The sequence below is a fragment of the Thunnus albacares genome, chromosome 7, assembly GCF_914725855.1.
Source record: "Thunnus albacares chromosome 7, fThuAlb1.1, whole genome shotgun sequence".
Classification (NCBI taxonomy): domain Eukaryota; kingdom Metazoa; phylum Chordata; class Actinopteri; order Scombriformes; family Scombridae; genus Thunnus; species Thunnus albacares.
Window position 1 is genome coordinate 21,133,612 of NC_058112.1, and position 18,563 is coordinate 21,152,174.

General features: G+C 43.7%; 1 protein-coding gene across 12 annotated transcripts in view; it reads left to right on the top strand.

The window, feature by feature from the left end:
* Positions 1 to 18,563, top strand: part of tjp1b (tight junction protein 1b) — a 59,466-nt gene that overhangs the window by 37,494 nt on the left and 3,409 nt on the right. For 6 of the 12 annotated variants that reach the window (XM_044355689.1, XM_044355694.1, XM_044355696.1 and 3 more), the window contains 26 exons: positions 2,970 to 3,026; positions 3,422 to 3,546; positions 3,662 to 3,764; positions 4,020 to 4,335; positions 4,705 to 4,811; positions 5,461 to 5,629; positions 5,745 to 5,889; positions 8,091 to 8,224; positions 8,860 to 8,965; positions 9,617 to 9,767; positions 10,412 to 10,520; positions 10,614 to 10,833; positions 11,095 to 11,279; positions 11,377 to 11,472; positions 11,571 to 11,653; positions 11,756 to 11,966; positions 12,060 to 12,160; positions 12,268 to 12,618; positions 12,961 to 13,191; positions 14,272 to 15,129; positions 15,206 to 15,297; positions 15,936 to 16,151; positions 16,263 to 16,399; positions 16,918 to 17,383; positions 17,576 to 17,793; positions 18,418 to 18,561. In XM_044355689.1, coding sequence (XP_044211624.1) covers positions 2,970 to 3,026; positions 3,422 to 3,546; positions 3,662 to 3,764; positions 4,020 to 4,335; positions 4,705 to 4,811; positions 5,461 to 5,629; positions 5,745 to 5,889; positions 8,091 to 8,224; positions 8,860 to 8,965; positions 9,617 to 9,767; positions 10,412 to 10,520; positions 10,614 to 10,833; positions 11,095 to 11,279; positions 11,377 to 11,472; positions 11,571 to 11,653; positions 11,756 to 11,966; positions 12,060 to 12,160; positions 12,268 to 12,618; positions 12,961 to 13,191; positions 14,272 to 15,129; positions 15,206 to 15,297; positions 15,936 to 16,151; positions 16,263 to 16,399; positions 16,918 to 17,383; positions 17,576 to 17,793; positions 18,418 to 18,561 — 5,131 coding nt within the window. The remainder of the gene's footprint in view (positions 1 to 2,969; positions 3,027 to 3,421; positions 3,547 to 3,661; positions 3,765 to 4,019; positions 4,336 to 4,704; positions 4,812 to 5,460; positions 5,630 to 5,744; positions 5,890 to 8,090; positions 8,225 to 8,859; positions 8,966 to 9,616; positions 9,768 to 10,411; positions 10,521 to 10,613; positions 10,834 to 11,094; positions 11,280 to 11,376; positions 11,473 to 11,570; positions 11,654 to 11,755; positions 11,967 to 12,059; positions 12,161 to 12,267; positions 12,619 to 12,960; positions 13,192 to 14,271; positions 15,130 to 15,205; positions 15,298 to 15,935; positions 16,152 to 16,262; positions 16,400 to 16,917; positions 17,384 to 17,575; positions 17,794 to 18,417; positions 18,562 to 18,563) is intronic. The other 6 variants (XM_044355690.1, XM_044355691.1, XM_044355692.1 and 3 more) reach the window with 6 other exon arrangements.

Consider the following 18,563-nt stretch of genomic DNA (forward strand, 5'->3'; position numbering starts at 1 on the left):
GGAACCTTCAGACACGGCCTGAAAATGTCAGGCCACTTGAACAACACCACACTGTTCCCCCTCTGTTACCAGAGCAACAAGCTCTGCAGGAGGAGAAAGCAAAATTACATCCCTTCAAAATGAAAGGTGTGCGTGTGTGTGTGTATGTGTGTGGGGGGGTGAGACGGAGGGTGGGAGAGATGCACACTGCAGGACCCTGCTAAATCTGTTTTTGTTTTGTTTTTTTTCCTCCTAAATTATGTTTAGTTTTTACTCCATTTAGATTCCTCCTGTTTTGCTCCATTTAGGATTTTACATTCCATTAATTTTATGGTGATTTATTTGTATTGGATCAGGCGTAGTAAGCATTCTTTAATCATATTTTCCAGACAACAAAATCACATTTCTCGCAACCTCACTGCAACACGGGGCCTTAAATATTATACGTTTGTTTGTGTGCATGTTTGTGTTATGCTGCATTAAAGCCTATAAACATTTCTGAAAGTAGAAATGTCAACTGGAAACAAGTGCCTACCATAACTTTTCAGTTTAGTGCCAAACCTCTCTATAAATTTACACTAAATGTTAGACTTCTTTGCATCAGCGTTTCCACAGTGCTGATCAAGAAGACACGGGCATAAATCCTCCTCCCTAAAGAGCAAACTTTCCAGAGAATTCATGCTTCTGTTTTCAGCAGTCTTGTTAATATTCTGATGTCTTTTTTCTCTCTCTCTCTCTCTCTCAAGTGCTGCAGTGTATTCAATGTAAAAGACAAGGGGGAGTGTCCTTGTTCAACCTTTTTTTTTTTTTTTTCAACCACCTTATGCGAGTCCCACCATAAGCTGCTTGAGGGGTTTGTGACTGTTGCTGCCAAGCCGAGAACGTCTGGGGCCACTTGTGGCGATTTATTCAGCTGCCTGTATTCCCAGACGCTGGCTAATGTTTGGCATTTGGCCGACAGTTCACGACAGACATAAGGACGATGTGTTGAAGCCTGCGTGGTAAAAAAAATAAAATAAACAGGGCAGCAACAGTGTCAGTCGGTTAAATTACTACCTCAGGCTGTGCTTCTCTATCAGACAAAAACAAAGTAGGACCGCACTGTTTTTCTTCAAACTTAGAAGATGTTTATTCAAATTTTGGTTTTTGAATATTTCGCCTGTGGCTCCTCCAAGATTTATGCATCATTATCACTTCTAGGAACTTGATAGCGACGCCATTAGCAGGTTTTCATGTTAATATGGGTGCTTACTCATCCTCCACACGAAGCTGGACTGACACCTGCTAGATGTTTTGGGTTTCGGAGCTGCCAGCAGAGTGGCGATGATGTCAGCTGCTTTTAATGTAAGATTCAGCTCCCCTCCCTCATCTCTCATCGCACTTTAATGTGCCGCAACATGAGATCATTCTTCCTCAATGTGTTTTCTGCCGAGGTAGTCGTACTGTAAGTGTTAGAGGTGTCAAGGAAATTACCAGCAAAGCAGGAGGGAAATGTGTGATAGTTTCACCTATTAAGGTCACAGACCTGGGATCAATTTACATGACAAATGGGGGTTATTGCATTAGGTGCTGTGATGTAGGTTGTAATTTGCCCCAAATGGATGGACCTGATAGTATTTTATACGCAGTCATTGAATGTCTAATGTGTCGTGAGATTGTGGTGGAGGTGAAATGATATAGAAGCAGAGATAAGAAGCGAGCTGTGGGGCGCAGAGGACAACGCTGACCTAACAGCTGAAGGAGTCGACCTTCATCTTATCCTCTCTGGTTGTTAATGTGACGGAGGATGTGCTTTAATTTCAAAGACCGTCTGTCAGTGTGGCCTTCTTGTATCTAGCAGGGGTTTTTTTTTTTTTTTTATCATTGTACCTATTGTATTCAATACACTGTAAACATGGGACCGCATACTGTGGAGCCATTATAAAGAAGAGTGTTTCCTGACTGACACCTACATGTTGAGAGTGTGTGTGGTCTGTTTGATTGGCAGCGTGTGTGTGCAGCACAGCGCTATCTGTATCACTGTAAATAAGCAACAGAGTAAAAGTTGAAACAAACTCAATAGCCTGCTGGGTACAATGTGTTCAGAGACAGTTTGTGTCCTTATTAAATTATGTGTCTGAAATAATCCAGAAACACTGAGATTCTCCTTTTTAGTAGAAACTCTTAGTAGAAAGAATGACACGGGCTTCACTGAAATACTATTGCCTTTCAAAATGTGTATGGTTTTAGACTGGTCCCTGTTTGTCATTTTTACTGAAGTCTTTCTGTTTTTTTGTTATTTGATAGTTCAGTTCACTGTATTTGGGTTCAGTATGTAGCAGTATGTGTTAGTATATTCCTTACATGCTTTATTTACAATGAGGGAGTGATGCAAATAATAAAACAAAAATACCTCAGGCTATTGTTTAAAAAAAAAAAAAAAAGAAACCATCCAAATAATTACTTTAAATTTTCTTGACTCTGTATAATACAAGGTTTGCTGCAGACGTGTTAAATGGACATATGTGCCTGGAAGCACAAGTTTGCATATTATACAGCCAATTATATCGCACGGATAACACTGACACAGTTCATTAAAAAATGATGATAATTGACCTTTCTGCAGACTGTGTTAAAGGTTAAATTCACTGTTGGTAGAGATGCTGTGCACATCTATTCTATTTTAGGGACAAACTGGCTTGAACAATGAAATATCTGCACTTTTACTGTTGTCAACTTGATAATTTTTAGTCACTTAACATGTTCTTTGGCAAAAGGATAAGTGTTGAAATGATATTTTCCGGCTGTAGCTAAGATGTAAAATGACAAAGAAAAAGAGTGTTTTGAGTTTTGTTCAAGAAAACTTCAGCAGGACACATTATCTTTCTGGTGACTCAACATGTGTCCCTTTCGCCAAAAGATTATCGGTCCAGCAGAACTTCTTTTTCTTTAGACTTGGAAATTGTTTGATCCGTCGTGTTCACACTGTCTTCTGCATCTCTGTTTTCTAGAGTGCAGCAATGGAGGAGACTGTCATTTGGGAACAGCACACAGTAACACTACACAGGGTGAGTATTTGGTATCCTCCTTCAGATGCTCTCTCTACATAGGTATCTGTTGAATCCTGGTCCTGGTCTAGATATCGGTCTGTCCTGCTGTCTGTCTGGCTATCTTTGTCCCCATCCTTCTGTTTTGATTTCCTTCTTATCTCCACTGCGCTATCTTGTCAAAAGTGGGCTCTGTGTGTACACAGTTGCAGGAAGAGATAAGACAAAATGGAGGAGTTATCACAGAGCTTTTGATTTTCTCCTACATCCGTGGCTGTTAAGTAAAGTAGTTTGGGTCCACAAACAACCAGGGAAGAAATACTTATTTGGTCAAATCCACAAGCAGGTGATACTGGTGTCTTTTTTTCCATCCACCTAAAATCAACATCTTAATGTATTTGTTCCTCTGTGTGCAGGCACCAGGGTTTGGCTTCGGGATAGCCATATCAGGAGGTCGGGATAACCCTCATTTTCAGAGTGGCGAGACCTCCATTGTCATCTCGGATGTGCTGAAAGGCGGCCCAGCAGAAGGCCTACTACAGTAAGATTTTATTCTGTTATCGGCAGCCCGGTCAGATTGCTAGTTATTAGTATTAAATTACCCTGCCTGCTCCAGAAGGACTCCAGCACGTCTGTTCTCTGTGTCCTCTCTCTAGGGAAAATGACAGAGTCGTCATGGTCAATGCTGTCTCCATGGATAATGTGGAGCACGCATATGCAGTCCAGCAGCTTCGTAAAAGTGGAAAAATTGCCAAAATTGTGAGTGTCAAAACCCCTTTATGAATTCCTGTAGAGTATTTTGTGATCAGTTGCTGAAAATTAAAATCAGGAAGTACAATGGGTCAGAAAAAGAGACGTCGTATTTATATTAATCTGAATGATGTGTTAAAGGACTCGTCCTTGCTTTTCCTCATATTTCACAATTGATCGTGCTTGATTAGGGGAGTGATTGATTCCTCTTACTGTAAGTGATGTGTTGTCGGGCTGTTCTTATATCTCATTTCCTTCGGGCAGACAATCAGACGGAAGAGGAAGGTGCATGTCCCCATGGGTCGCCTTGGAGAGCGGGAAACTATGTCAGAGCACGACGAGGAGGAGGACAGCTATGATGAAGAGATATACGAGACGCGGAGTGGACGCAGCGGTGCTTACAGCGGTGTGGGCGGAGCCATGGGCAGGCGCAGCGGGCGAAGCAGCGGGCGAAGGGACAGGGAACGTGAACGCAGCGGCTCGCGGGAGAGGAGTCTCTCCCCACGGTCAGACCGCCGCTCACACAACCTACCCCCACGCCCCGCCAAGGTCACACTTGTCAAATCCCGCAAGAATGAAGGTGAGGCTCACAAAGTCGGGGATACAAATGGAGGGAAGAAAGAAAATGTTCTGTTTTTGAAGACGTTGCAGTCGCTGATAATCCAGGAAATCACCTGCCATTTTGTTTGCCTGAGACAGCCTGACTTTTAGAAGAGAATTAGACCTCCAAATCAGCACTGGTGAACTGCCAGAGTAAACAAAACTTGCCAGCCACAGCAAAATCCAAGTAAACTCAAGTAAATCTAAGTGAAAGAGCAATTAATCTTCTTTAATCAGTACTGTTAATCCCAGCGGGAGCAACGGGCTGACAGCAAAGTGTGGTCAGTGTGCTGTTGTCACGTGAACTCTGTGCTAACATGGTCTTTGTTGCTGTCGTTCACTTTGTAAGCAGAATATGGCCTGCGCCTGGCCAGCCACATCTTTGTCAAGGACATCTCCCCTGAGAGCCTGGCAGCCAGGGACGGCAACATCCAGGAAGGGGACGTCGTACTGAAGGTGAGGGAGAGAGTCATTATAAAACAATACAGATGAATGAAACAACTGAAAATTGGCATTTCTTCATTTTTGTATTGATAGAAATTGAGAAAAGTACTCACTATACTGCTACACTGTGCTTTTTTACTACTATATGTTTTGTGCTATCTAATGTTGCATAACAGTACTCACAGTTGCAGCTTGATCTGCTTGATGAAGGTCAGCTCTTTTTGGAGTACACATAAAGTAGCTCCATGTGCATAACGGGTACTTTTTGAACTGAATCAATCATTTCTCACATTCAGCCTTCTCACATGTGTCATGTTACTCTCTTTTTATGCCAGTGCTTAAGAGATGAATGGTTAATAAAATGGACACTGGGCAGAATTTGCCTATTCTGTATCTGAGCCTTGGCTGCATGTCATTTTTCCTTGTCTAGGCTGCCTCTCATAGCTTTCTAATTTGATTTCACCCTGACAAAGAGGAGCAGTGTTGCAGCTAATTTGCATCTGATCTCTTGCTGTTCAGATGACAATCCATTTGTCGTCCAAGCATGACCATGCTATCGCATTAAAATGTGCAACAAAGACATTGTTTCAAATTCATTGGCTGTGGAAAAAATGTTCTTTGTCATGTCATGACTAAAAGTCTTTTTTTCTGCTTCCCTCAGATTAATGGCACAGTGACAGAGAACCTCTCCTTGATAGATGCCAAGAAGCTGATAGAAAGGTCAAAGGGCAAGCTAAAAATGGTTGTTCAGAGGGACGAGAGGGCGACCCTGCTGAACATCCCTGACCTCGATGACAGCATTCCTTCAGCCAACGCCTCTGACAGAGATGGTGAGACTGGTGTTAAGTGTTGGATTCAGCTGACACGGGGGCGCAGTTTAAAAGCCAGACTTGTCAGTGTGTTTATCAGGCTACAGTTGTTGAACAGTGGCTCTTGTTTGATCAGACATTTCAGATATCCATTCTCTGGCATCCGACCATTCCAATCGATCGCATGACAGACATCGTAGCAGCCGCTCCCGCTCTCCAGACAGACGATCTGAACCCTCAGACCACTCCAGACACTCCCCACCACAAATCAGCAACGGCAGGTGAGGGACCATCCATCCACAAATTGCAACCTGGGGATAAGTGTTGAATGATAATCTGTGTTATTTTCATGTGGATACATTCAGTCTTGCTACTTACTCTCTGTGTTTCATATAAAACAATAGTGACTCAGTACCAACATTAATTCACATTTCAACAAACAAATTCAATAGAGGCCACATTATTTGACTTCAAATTGATCTGAAACACACACGCAGTGACCACTTACCACCAAAGATGTCATTACTCTGACCCTAACTGATCTTGTTCTAAGATCTGAGCTTCCATCTGTCAAAGTTAATTAAACCCGGCTTGTTTTTTTGTTGTTGTCGGGGGTTTTTTGAGTTGTGAAGGACCTTCGATTTTATGTTTGGGTTAATACCAGCCATCAGCCCATTCAGCACTTCTTTGACTGTAACCTTGTTTGAAAGCACCTCATTAATTCTTCATTTAAACACAGCAGAGCACCACAATTGTTGCCTTTTCAAACCACTTAGCGACCCGAGAAAAATAAAAGCTGCAAAATAATCAAGTTACTCAAAGTTCAGTGCTTTGACCCATATTACTGTGTTTCTGGGATAAAATGTCATCTTCTATTTTCAACAAAGCATTTTTGATGCGTCAGTTGCAAACACTGCAAAATTATATAAAGTGTCGAAAGTGGAGTCTCACCAACAGTGACAGAAAGACACTTAAAAAGATTTGTCTTGTTTTAAATATTGTCCTTTTTATCCCCTTGATACGCCACCAGTTGGAGAATACCGTAAGTTTGTTATCCTTGAAAAGTGTGACTAGGTGCTACTAGTAGTAATAGTTTAGTAGTAAACCCTAAATAGATTTAAAGCGCATTACTAGAGAAGTAGATCTTGTTGTAGATATTGTGACAAACCGTAAACTCGTGGCCATCATAACAACAGAGAAATTTTGGGATCTTGACTGTGAAATCAGTGTTTTAGGCAACAGCAAACTATACCTGGTGAAATATTGTTGAAGGGCCGTTACGTGGCATCAATTATTCAGTGACGCATCTTGTTTTGACTTGAGATGACAGCGTCCTGTGAGAGTGTCACATAATCTCTGTGTCTCTTGAATATTTTGGTGGACAAACCGCATGTTTGGCACAAGGACAATATGGCTCCAACAGTGAGGGAACAAAAGGACGTCACCAGCTATCAGTGTCAACTGTCTCCCCTTTTTACATGCGGCTGAGCTTTTGTCAGGGCTCCTGTCTTCATATCTGTGGACGTCTGGCTTGATAATACTCACTCTTTATGTTGAAAAGATTGTCTGTAAGGCAGTTTTCACAAAAACCAAAAATGTTTTGTAATGATTTCCTGATGAAATATCGAAGCCACTGAAGCGTTTGAATAATTCATTAAAGAAAATATTTTAATTAGCAAGAAGGAGATGTTGAGAGAGAGCGCTATTGTTTATCGTAACCTGATTTGTGACCTGTGACCTTTTCTCTCACTCCAGGAAGTTGGCAGTTGAAAGTAGGGCCTCCTCCAGGATGGTTTGAAAAAGAAGTTTGTTCCACTGCAGTCTGTTCAAACAGTGTCCTTCTTGGTTACTTTGTCCCTCACCCTGTGAATAAAGCAATACTTTGCCAGTAAAATTGTGCCAGGAAGCCCTACCACTGGGCAGCTGGCTTAGCTTCCTCCTGTTCTCTTCTGAATCCTCTTTGAGAAACACATTGGTATTGTCACCATTTATCAAAAACACAAGGACATTCTGTCATCATTTACAATCATAATTGGCCAGAGTCACTGTGTATCTGTTTACCCAGCCTTACTGTTTAAAAACTGGCATTGAAGTTAAACCCCTTCTGGTCTTTAGCCAGAGCCACACAGTGAAATTCACCTGGAGGACAGAATCCACTCTGACACCTTCGATAAGCTGCTCTAAAAATAGAGCACAAAAGAAAGGAAACACAAAGTTGTGACCTTCAAGACTAAGATGCCGCTTTTTTTTTTTCTTTTCTCGGCTAGTGCGTGTCCACTGCAGTCAGGAGAAAATTGAATACTGTCTCTGTTTTGTATTGAGAGTAGTACAGCCTTGTTGTTGTTGCGTGTAGTCCAGATGTTGTATCTTTAAAGCTCTCCTGTTGCCTCCAAGCTCTACATCTCCAGAATACATTATTTATAATGATATGTCTTCCATTTCTTAAGATAAATTGTACAAAAATGTCCATTTTTGTCTGCAGTCACAGAAGTCGTGACGACGAACGGGTCTCGAAGGCGGCTTCAACACCAGCGAAGCTACCAGAGGAAGTTCCTCTGCCCAAGCCCAAGGAGTCGGCTATTGCCAGAGAGGAGAAACAACTCCCACCGCTCCCAGGTTAGATATACAACACCCAGTCATTAAACCAGATTTTTGTGAAAATCAGTGATTTTAATTTGTGTCTCTATATCAACATCTGTACTTGTAAGCCAATAAAACAGCAAGTATTTCCCCGTCTGTCATTAACAGCAGAAATTAAGATGGCTTCATAATAGTAAAATGAAATCCTGTTTGAACTAGTCATTCTTGCCCTTTTGAAAAGCACAAATACCAAAAAAAGTTAGATCCAGACGCCTGCTGAGCCTGGCTGAGTTTGCCTGGAGCCAAGTGACAATAAACCGTATGAGCTGATCGAGTCTGACGTTCCTCCCCAGCCTGCAGCACTCTGCTGCCTTTCTGTTTGACCTCCCTGCTCAGGACGCCGCTGTGTGCCTTGTGTGTGTGTTTGTGTGCGTGCGTACGTGTGTGTGCGTGTGTGCACAAGTGTCAATGTGATAATATTTTGCCTGTGTGTTTTTGTGCAGTTGTGTTTTTCATTAGTGCACTTGTTCTCGGTTGTATGTATGTTCTCAGTATGTAACTGCGGTATTGTTAATTTTTTACAGTGTTTTGGTTATTTTCCTTTTTAAAACATGTACCTGTTAATCATCTATCTGTTCATTGATAACATGTCATTGTCTGTGTGTTTTCAGAGCCCAAGCCGGTGTATGCTCAGCCTGGACAGCCAGATGTAGACCTGCCAGTCAGTCCCTCAGATGCCCCTGTGCCAAGTGCTGCCCATGACGATAGCATCCTACGGTAAAATCAACAGTATCATAAACCATCCAATGAAATATACAAGTCTCCTGAAGAACTACAAAGCCAAAGCTACTATGCTATGAGCAACTCCCCTGAGCATTAGCTCTCAGTTCACTTAATCAGATGGGAAGGCGACTGTTAGGGGAAAGTTTTAACCTGCAGCTCACATAGCGACAGCACATCTTGAAAGTTTTTGAAATGCTCCTGTGCCCTGAATTATCTATACAAAGCAGGGGCATTTTGGCACATCACAAGGCTTAGAACTCAGTGCTGTGAAAAATGTTGCACGTACTTGTTTGCTGGCAAGTTGAATAAGCAGCTTTGAATATGACTGAATGCACAACTGTCAGTGCTTCTGCATGAGACAAACACTCGTCTGTGGTTATTTTGGTCTATAGCTAAAACGTTGAAAAATATACGAACGTTCTTTAGGATTGTATATTTCCTTTTCTAAAGAACAATTTTACATCTTTGCTTTTGAAAGTTCCTTAAAGAGTAAACAGTCTCTCAACAAAAGAAAAACCTGGCTAGCAGCCAAGATTCACTTACTATTCATAAAGAGTAGTTTGCATCGGAGAAAAGGAAATGCCATCAAATGGTGCCATGTCAAAGAAAAGCAGCCTAACTATTGTCTTCATTCCCCATCCTCAGGCCGAGCATGAAGCTGGTGAAGTTCAAGAAGGGGGAGAGTGTGGGGCTGCGGCTGGCTGGGGGGAATGACGTGGGCATCTTCGTTGCCGGAGTGCTGGAGGATAGCCCGGCTGCTAAGGAGGGACTGGAGGAGGGTGACCAAATTCTCAGGGTAGATCATTTATTTTTTACACAGTCCAGTGTATGAGCTGACCGCAGTTTTAAGAATTAATGTGGTTGTTTTTTTTTAGTTTAGAGTTGGTGAAAAAAATTTATTGCATAAAGTTATATATCAAAAACTGTGTGTTACAATTGATCTTTTTTCTATTCCATTTGTTTTTACAATGGGTATCTGATAGTGTCTGTAAACAGCCATGTTTTATGGGGTATGTGTCTCAAGCTTTCCCTTTTATTCATGGTTTTACACGCTGGCTGCTCCAAAATTCCTGTACCTCCAGGCCGGTCTCTTAGCAATGGCCCCGAGGGAGCACACAGACACAAAAAACTGTGTTTCCTCTCACTGTGTTTGTCCTATTTCCTCACAGCCATATATCTCACTGTTTGTACCTCCTCCTCCTTTCTCCAAGTGTAATGAGGAATGGCTTGAGTTTTTGCAGTGCAGTAAAACCTGCAGTTTCCCAGGCACTGCTGAGAACAGGAAGAGCTATGTAAACCTAAATTTAAATAGAGATTTACACTTTCTGTTTTGCACTCAATGTACAATGAAGTCTTAACTTACACTTAAAAGTATGAGATAGCAGGGAAGTTATTCTGTAAAAAGCATGAAACAGTAATCTCTGTTTTCCCAAATTCCAGGTAAATAATGTAGATTTTGCAAATATAATCCGAGAGGAGGCGGTGCTGTTCCTCCTTGACCTTCCTAAGGGTGAAGAGGTCACAATTCTTGCCCAGAAGAAGAAAGATGGTAAGTGAAGTGAGTAAGGGAATATGACAAGACATTGATTTCGACTGGTCTCATTGGTCCAGTGGATCTGACTCTCTGCTCTGTCCTGTTCAGTGTATCGGCGGATCGTGGAGTCTGATGTTGGCGACTCCTTCTACATCCGGACCCACTTTGAGTACGAGAAGGAATCTCCGTATGGGTTAAGCTTTAACAAGGGCGAGGTGTTCCGTGTTGTGGACACCCTCTACAATGGCAAGCTGGGCTCCTGGCTGGCTATTCGCATCGGCAAGAACCACCAGGAGGTGGAGAGGGGCATCATCCCCAACAAAAACAGGTGACAACATGCTCACAGATGTGTGTGTGCTTTGGCTTTAATCGTATGTCAGTTTTCTCAAAGAATGACATGCTGGATGAATGTTTTGTCACAACAGTGGACAGTCATTCACCTTATTTGTATTAAACGCGTTATGATTATCATTGCCATGAAATGTCCTCAGTCGCTGGCAGCGTTGAGGTGAGCAGTGCCAAGTTTATGACACATCCATTAGCTTGTGTGACATTATGAACTATCCCTCTTCCCGCTATTTGTCAACAGAGCGGAGCAGCTCTCCAGCGTGCAATACACACTCCCTAAAACAGCAGGGGGCGACAGGGCGGACTTCTGGAGGTTCCGCGGTCTTCGCAGCTCGAAGAGGAACCTGAGGAAAAGCAGAGAGGACCTTTCCTCCCAGCCAGTTCAGACAAAGTTCCCAGCATATGAAAGGGTTGTACTGAGAGAAGGTGAGAAATCTGGCTGTATCTGCTTGCCTGTATATGTCAATATGAGACTAACACTGCATTCTTAGTCTGATCTTATTTTCATTATTTTTTATAACAGCTGGTTTCTTGAGACCTGTTGTGATATTTGGGCCCATCGCTGATGTTGCTCGAGAAAAACTCTCCAGAGAAGAGCCAGATCTTTTTGAGCTTGCAAGTAAGTTTGTAAATATAATTGCAACTGACACAAAACATAATCATAGCTTCTTCTTTTTTTTTTTTTTTGATGTAAATCTCTTCTGTCTTGTTTTTCAGAGAGTGAACCGAGAGATGCAGGAACCGACCAGCGTAGTTCAGGAATCATTCGTCTTCATACCATCAAGCAGATCATTGACAGAGTGAGCATGCCTCCTTTTTATTTAAAATGTGTCGTAGATTGATTTTTTGATTATTTCATCACAAATTTGTTCTTCATCCTTCCTTCTCTTTATTTCATGAAGGACAAACACGCTGTGCTGGACATCACCCCGAATGCTGTGGATAGGCTGAACTATGCTCAGTGGTATCCGATTGTAGTCTTCCTAAATCCTGATAATAAGCAGGGCGTGAAGAACATGAGGACCAGACTGTGTCCAGAGTCCAGGAAGAGCGCCAGGAAGCTCTATGAGCGTGCTATCAAACTGAGGAAGAATAATCACCACCTGTTCACAAGTGAGTGGGCTCAAAATGTTGAAAGACAGGAAAAATATGAATTGTCTGTTGTTTTCTTTTACATGTATTAACTTGATGAAATTTCTTTCTTAGCCACCATAAACTTGAACAACATGAATGACGGTTGGTACGGAGCTCTTAAAGAGACCATCCAGCAGCAGCAGAACCAGTTGGTGTGGGTGTCGGAGGGCAAGGTGAGAAACGGGCCATCTAGGTTTTGTAAATCCATATCATAGAACAGCGTTATGAGTTCTGTTGGTCTGTCGGAGCCATGGGTTAATGGTTTCACTGCTCTCCTCAGGCGGATGGCACTACAGAGGATGACTTGGATATCCATGATGACCGTCTGTCCTACCTGTCGGCGCCAGGTAGCGAATACTCCATGTACAGCACAGACAGCCGGCACACTTCAGACTATGAGGACACTGACACAGAGGGTGGAGCGTACACAGACCAGGAGCTAGATGAGACTTTGAACGATGAGGTGGGTCTGCCCACGGAGCCCGCCATCACCCGCTCTTCCGAACCTGTGCGAGAAGACCCACCTGTAATTCAGGACACTCCTGGTTACCCTGGATACCAGCACCCAGTGCAGCCTGATCCAGCCAGTCGTATAGACCCTGCTGGTTTCAAGATGGCCGCTCCGCAGCAGGTAAAGTTCATATCTCGCTTTGCAGGCAAGCCACTGCAGGCTGTGCCTGTCAGAGATGGATGTATGGTTAAAAGTATATGACTGCAGAGCAGAGGAATAGCTCCTTTGTGTTCAGTGTCATTTCCTGACCTTTGTTAAAATTAAATGTCCTTTGCTAAGTAATAAACATGTTTTAGAAGCTACTGGTATGTTATCTAATCAAACCACATTTTTGCAAGTGCATTCTCTGGCTGGTGTAAAACTGATTCAGTATAAGGAAGAAGATCATGGTGTTGGGGTGAGCTGTACTTTGTGTGCCCTTGGCAGGCTGTGTTATAAATGTCTTTTAACAATACTTCACAGCAAGATGAGGCTGCTCTGCCCATGCCCTCGTTGCCTCCGACGGTGGTAGCACCCCCTGCTGTTGAGCAGCCTGTACAGCTAGAGGGTATGCACCTAGAGGAGCCGTCTGCTGCAGCCGCAGCTCCTCAGGCTGATTCACTTAGCAGTCCCAGCCCTGCCCCTGAGCTTATTCAGCCCCCACCACCACCACATGAACCCCACCCGTCTGGACCGCCTGGTCCAGAACCAAAGGTACCCGCTGTTTCACCAGCCACTCGGACCGGGCCTGGGCCCCAGCCTGCTGTTTTAACTGCCTGTCTTCTCGCACATGCTTTCCACTCGCTCTCTGCATGACATGCCCACACTGTGTGACTCACTGAGCCCACTGTGTGCCTCTGGCTCCCAGAGAAAATGTGTGACAGACTAGTCCACATGCACCACAGTGGGCTGGGAGACCAGAAGGACTGGTACATCTAAGTCTTTGACCAGGGTGAAGACATCCACAACCAGCCCTAACTGTTGCCTCTTACTTCCTTTGCATGGCTCCTAATGTTTTTTGGGTTCCTTTCAGCTTTAACTTTCCTCTGTAGATGAACAATAGTAGCACTTACAGTGGCATTGTAATGGTAGATGTGTCGTCTGTTGTAGTGCCAGTAGTTTGACATTGCATTAGATGCAAACTGAATGTTGGTTGCATGATGAAAGCTAACCTGCAGACAGTACTATTGGTAATGATTTCCATCAAGCAATTCTCCCTATGGAAAGACAAACCTACATCAACACACTGCATAATGTCTTCTGTTTCATAGTTTTGTCCTGAGTAGATGCCAACAAACCAACCTTCTTCCATAGGAAGTACTGTAACTAGATTTGCTGTCTACAGGCTACACATCATATGTTTGAAACGAGGCCTTTCAGAAATGTACAAATTGCTTGTTAGTCCACTATTTATAAAACATGTTAATGTGTAAGATCCACTTGTGAATATTATCATCATTCTTGAAAGGCATCTTGTCAAACAGGCATTCAGAACTGTTTTTGAATAATGGACAAATGTTTGCTTGTGTAATTTGCACTTTGACTTGATGTTTAATTAAATGATGAGGGATTTTTTTTTTTTATAGTTTGGTTAACATGTTATGTGTTAATTTCCTTAAGATTTCAGTTAATTTCCCAGTCATGAATTGAATTGAATTATTGAAAAAGTTATTTTTAATCTGGTGTTGGGAAATCCTTTTTCCCTGACTTTCTGTCGTTCGACATGGTGGTTGTTAGAAGCTCAGAATAATGATGATGTGACAGATGTATTCATTCAGTATTGTTTCTTCACAGATGTACAAGAAAGATCTGTACAATATGGACGAACCCATGCGAATCAACCATGGCCTGAAGCAGTCGATGAGCTACAGTCACCAGCCGCCGTACCAGGACAAACAGCCATACCGTGAATACGACCACCCGCCTTACGGTTACGATGGAGGCGGCTACACAGAACCAAAGCCTCACAACACTGACTCTCACCTGCACTACGACAACCGTGTGCCTCATTACAACGAACAGTGGCCCCCCTACGACCAGCAGACCTCATCTTCCCAGCCCGCAGGTTACCAGCCGGGCCACCAGCAACCCATGGGCTACAACCCCCGGTCCCCTTACGAGGATGGACCAGGGAGGGACTACAGCCCCCCTCAGCCACGCTACGATGAGGCCCCACCTGTGGGGTATGATGGCAGACCACGCCACAGTAAACCTGGACCCATTCGTTATGATGAGCCTCCACCTCCACCCCCAACAGGCTATGATGCCCGCTCTCCTTATGAGGCAGAACCTCACTGCTTCCCCATAAATTCACCTCGATCACCGGAGCCCCCAAAGCAGTATTATGGTGACTCTGGTCTGAGGCCCGCCTACATTCCTGGGCCTCCAAACCGGGGCTACAAGCCAGGGATGCATGAGCCTATGGTGAACTCTGAACCTACCATTCCCCCTCCTAAACCAGAGACCCTTCCCTCCCCAGGTGAGCCAGCGCTCACCCCGGGCTCCAAACCGCTGCCCCCACCACCCCGGGAAGACCTGGATGAGGACCCGGCCATGAAACCGCAGTCAGTGCTTAACAGAGTCAAGATGTTTGAGAATAAACGGTCTGTTTCTATGGACAGGGCTAAAGAAGGAGAGTCGCCAGCACTCAGGGTAAGTTTTCTGCCGTAAAGTGAGACTGGAGTAAGATGCAAGCAAGCACTAAAGACACCCTCTCTTTGCTTTTCAGCCTGCAGATGTTCCGAAACCTGTGAGTGCACCTGGCCCAGTCCTCAAAGCCAATTCCCTTAGCAACTTGGAGCAGGAGAAGTCCACCTATAGGTATGTAGTCCTCATTACAGCACTCCAGGTTGCAGAATAGGTGGGTGAAGGACAACTCAAAGAACCTTGCAAAAGGCGTCTTTGAATTCATTCATTGTTGTTTGAGCTCCACCTAGTGGAGCTAAGTCACTTTGCTGCAAGCCAGACTTACAGTATGTGGTGTGCAAAGACTCAAAAGTTATTAGGAACATTAGGAATGAAAGTATTAGCTGCAAAATGTACTTAAAGTATGAAAAATAAAAATACTAGAGTGCAGATTGCAGAGTGCAAATTAGAGTGTCTTATTTTTTCTTGCCTGTAGTAGAAAGTAAGTTAGTTTTTGTATCTGATTGCTGACTGTCAGGATACGTTATACACCTACAAACTAAAAGTGGGATTGTTTTGACAATGGATTGTGCTGCAGGAAGCTGTTTTATCCTTTTTTGTGGAGTTTCAGTCAGCACCATCAGATCGGTAGCTAACACTGTCACTACTGCTAGCAACAGCAGCTCGGAAGCTAAATTAATTAATAATTTTTAATCAGTAAATCTGTCCACCCATTTTCTACAGTTTATCTGGGTCCAGGTCATATTGTCCCTTTCCATCATGCTGTCATACTTTGCAGCTGTTTCACTTGTTCTCCTTGGCTTTCTCCACAGAGCTCCTGAGCCACAGAAGCCTCATACTAAACCTCTGGATGATGTAGTGCGTTCCAACCACTACGACCCAGATGAGGACGAGGAGTACTACAGGAAGCAGTTGTCCTACTTTGATCGCCGTAGCTTCGACAGCAAAGCCATGGGCCAGCCCAGTCCTGGCATCAATCGCTTCCATGATCTGCCCAAACCAGCGCAGCTGTCCTACCCATACAACAGGTACAACCACACACCGAACACCAGCAGTACTGTCCTGAGCTCTGTACTCACACCTGCTGCAGAATCACAGTTGTTTTTATTAACTGCATTGTTTGTGTCAACTTACTGCAGAGTTGAGTCAGTAGAGAAAGTAAGTCCAGTGGAGAAAAGATATGAACCCCTGCCTCAAATCAGCCCCTCCTCTCAGTATGGGCCACCTGCCTCCGCCATCCCACCCAACACGCTGCCCAAACTCAGCCCCAGTGACGGTGAGCTCTCTAACTCTTCTGGCTCTTATATTTCATTTAGTACTTATCTAGTGTACATAAATATGCAACAATGTGTCATCTCCGCTCTTCAGAGTTGTAGTTTTGGGCTGCAACTAAGCATCGTTTTCATTATTAATTAATCTGTCGATTCAGTCACATCTTCAAATTACTTATGTTTTATTATAGTCTAAAACCCAAAGATATTTAGTTTACTGTCGAATAAGACAAATAAATGCCACACTTTCTCACATTTGAACTGGAAAAAATGAAGCAATTAATCAATTGATTAGTCAATCTTTAGAAAATTAACCCACCATTATTCTGATAATCAATTAATCAACTAATTGTTTCAGCTCTAATGTTATATATTGTGTATATAATGTTGTCAGTCTAGCAGTAACTATTTTATTGTGCCCACTAAATCAAAAGAGAGAATTATCTAGATTGCAAAATAAAAAGATATAATCATTTGATCAAAACTGTATTTCAGTGATCATTTCCTTCTTCAATATTTGCAGCGAACTCCATACCTGAGCCGTTGAGCTCGCCCAATCCTAAACCTGAGCTGGCAGCTCTCAGGCCGGCCAGCAGGGACGAACCCGCACCAAGTGGCTACCTGCCCCCGAGGGGTCTCCCCGACAAGTCCCCCGTCAATGGCACTGACACAGCGGCCACAAAGACCCTTGGTGCTCCCACTAGCTACAACCGCTACGTCCCGAAGCCTTACACCAGCTCAGCTCGGCCCTTTGAGCGCAAGTTTGAGAGCCCAAAGTTCAACCACAACCTGCTGCCCAACGACACACAGGTGAAGACGGACCTCCTCAGCAAGCCCGGTGTGGTGAGCAACAGCGGTGGAAAGCCTCAACTGTCACCACAGCCCCTGGATCACGACAGCGGCCTGGACACCTTCACACGCACTATGGACAACAGGCCCAAGTACCAGCACAATAACATCAACGCCATCCCCAAGGCCATCCCCGTAAGGTAAGACGCTCATAAATTTTACTCAAATCAATCAGCAGCAGGACGAGCAGTAAGTTCTTGGAGAAAAGTTACTGAGGCAGAACGAGACGTGTTTGTTCACAGGGGGTTTACTCTTGTGTCCTCTGCTGTACATTATTCTCTGCCTGCACTGCTTTGACTGATGATACCGACTTCTGTGCCTCCGTCCCTCAGCCCCAGCGCGTTGGAAGATGACGACGAGGATGAAGGGCACACGGTGGTGGCCACCGCCCGGGGGATCTTCAACTGTAACGGAGGGGTCCTGAGCTCCATCGAGACGGGCGTCAGCATCATCATCCCCCAGGGTGCCATCCCCGAGAGCGTGGAGCAGGAGATTTACTTCAAGGTGTGCCGGGACAACAGCATCCTGCCCCCCCTCGACAAGGAGAAAGGTCAGTCCCACGCTGCTGTTTCTGTCCTAAGAAGGTCAAAAAACAAGAAGTCACTAAATCTGAGAAAAAAAGTGGATGAAAAGTATTTATAGTAAACAGGAAGGTTTTTTTTTTGTTTTAGTGCTAATTTAGGCTTTAACTGCAGATATGCATTTAAATAAATGTTTAAGATAAAGTTTCAGCAGTACCTTCGTCAGATAATTGAAAATATGACGTCTACATTACATTTGTGAACAATTATAGTTTATACTTTATTTGTGTTGCTGTAAACAAAGAACATTACTTATCTTTATTATGAGGTGTATGAATAGATGGAATATATAAAAAATGGCTGATGCAAAGCCAATACATGTGGTTATATGTACAGAAAGTAGAGTTACAAATCTGTTCGCACATAAAATAAATCCATAATGTCAGCAGCTATATTTAGAGTATTTTTAATGAACATATAGCACCAGAGGAGTGCAGTACTTTAATTAACCTGGCAAGTCGGTCAACAGTTAATATTCTCTCGCTATGAAGTCCTGACAACAGACTGTTGTAATAAATAATCCTGCGTTTGTGTTTGTTAATTCCTGCATGTTTTGATTTCTGGAATCAAATTCTTGTTGTGTGTCCACGCAGGAGAAACGCTGCTAAGTCCGCTGGTGATGTGCGGCCCTCACGGACTCAAGTTCCTGAAGCCGGTGGAGCTGCGCTTACCTCACTGTGCGTCTATGACCCCTGATGGTTGGTCTTTTGCTCTAAAATCCTCCGACTCCTCGTCGGGT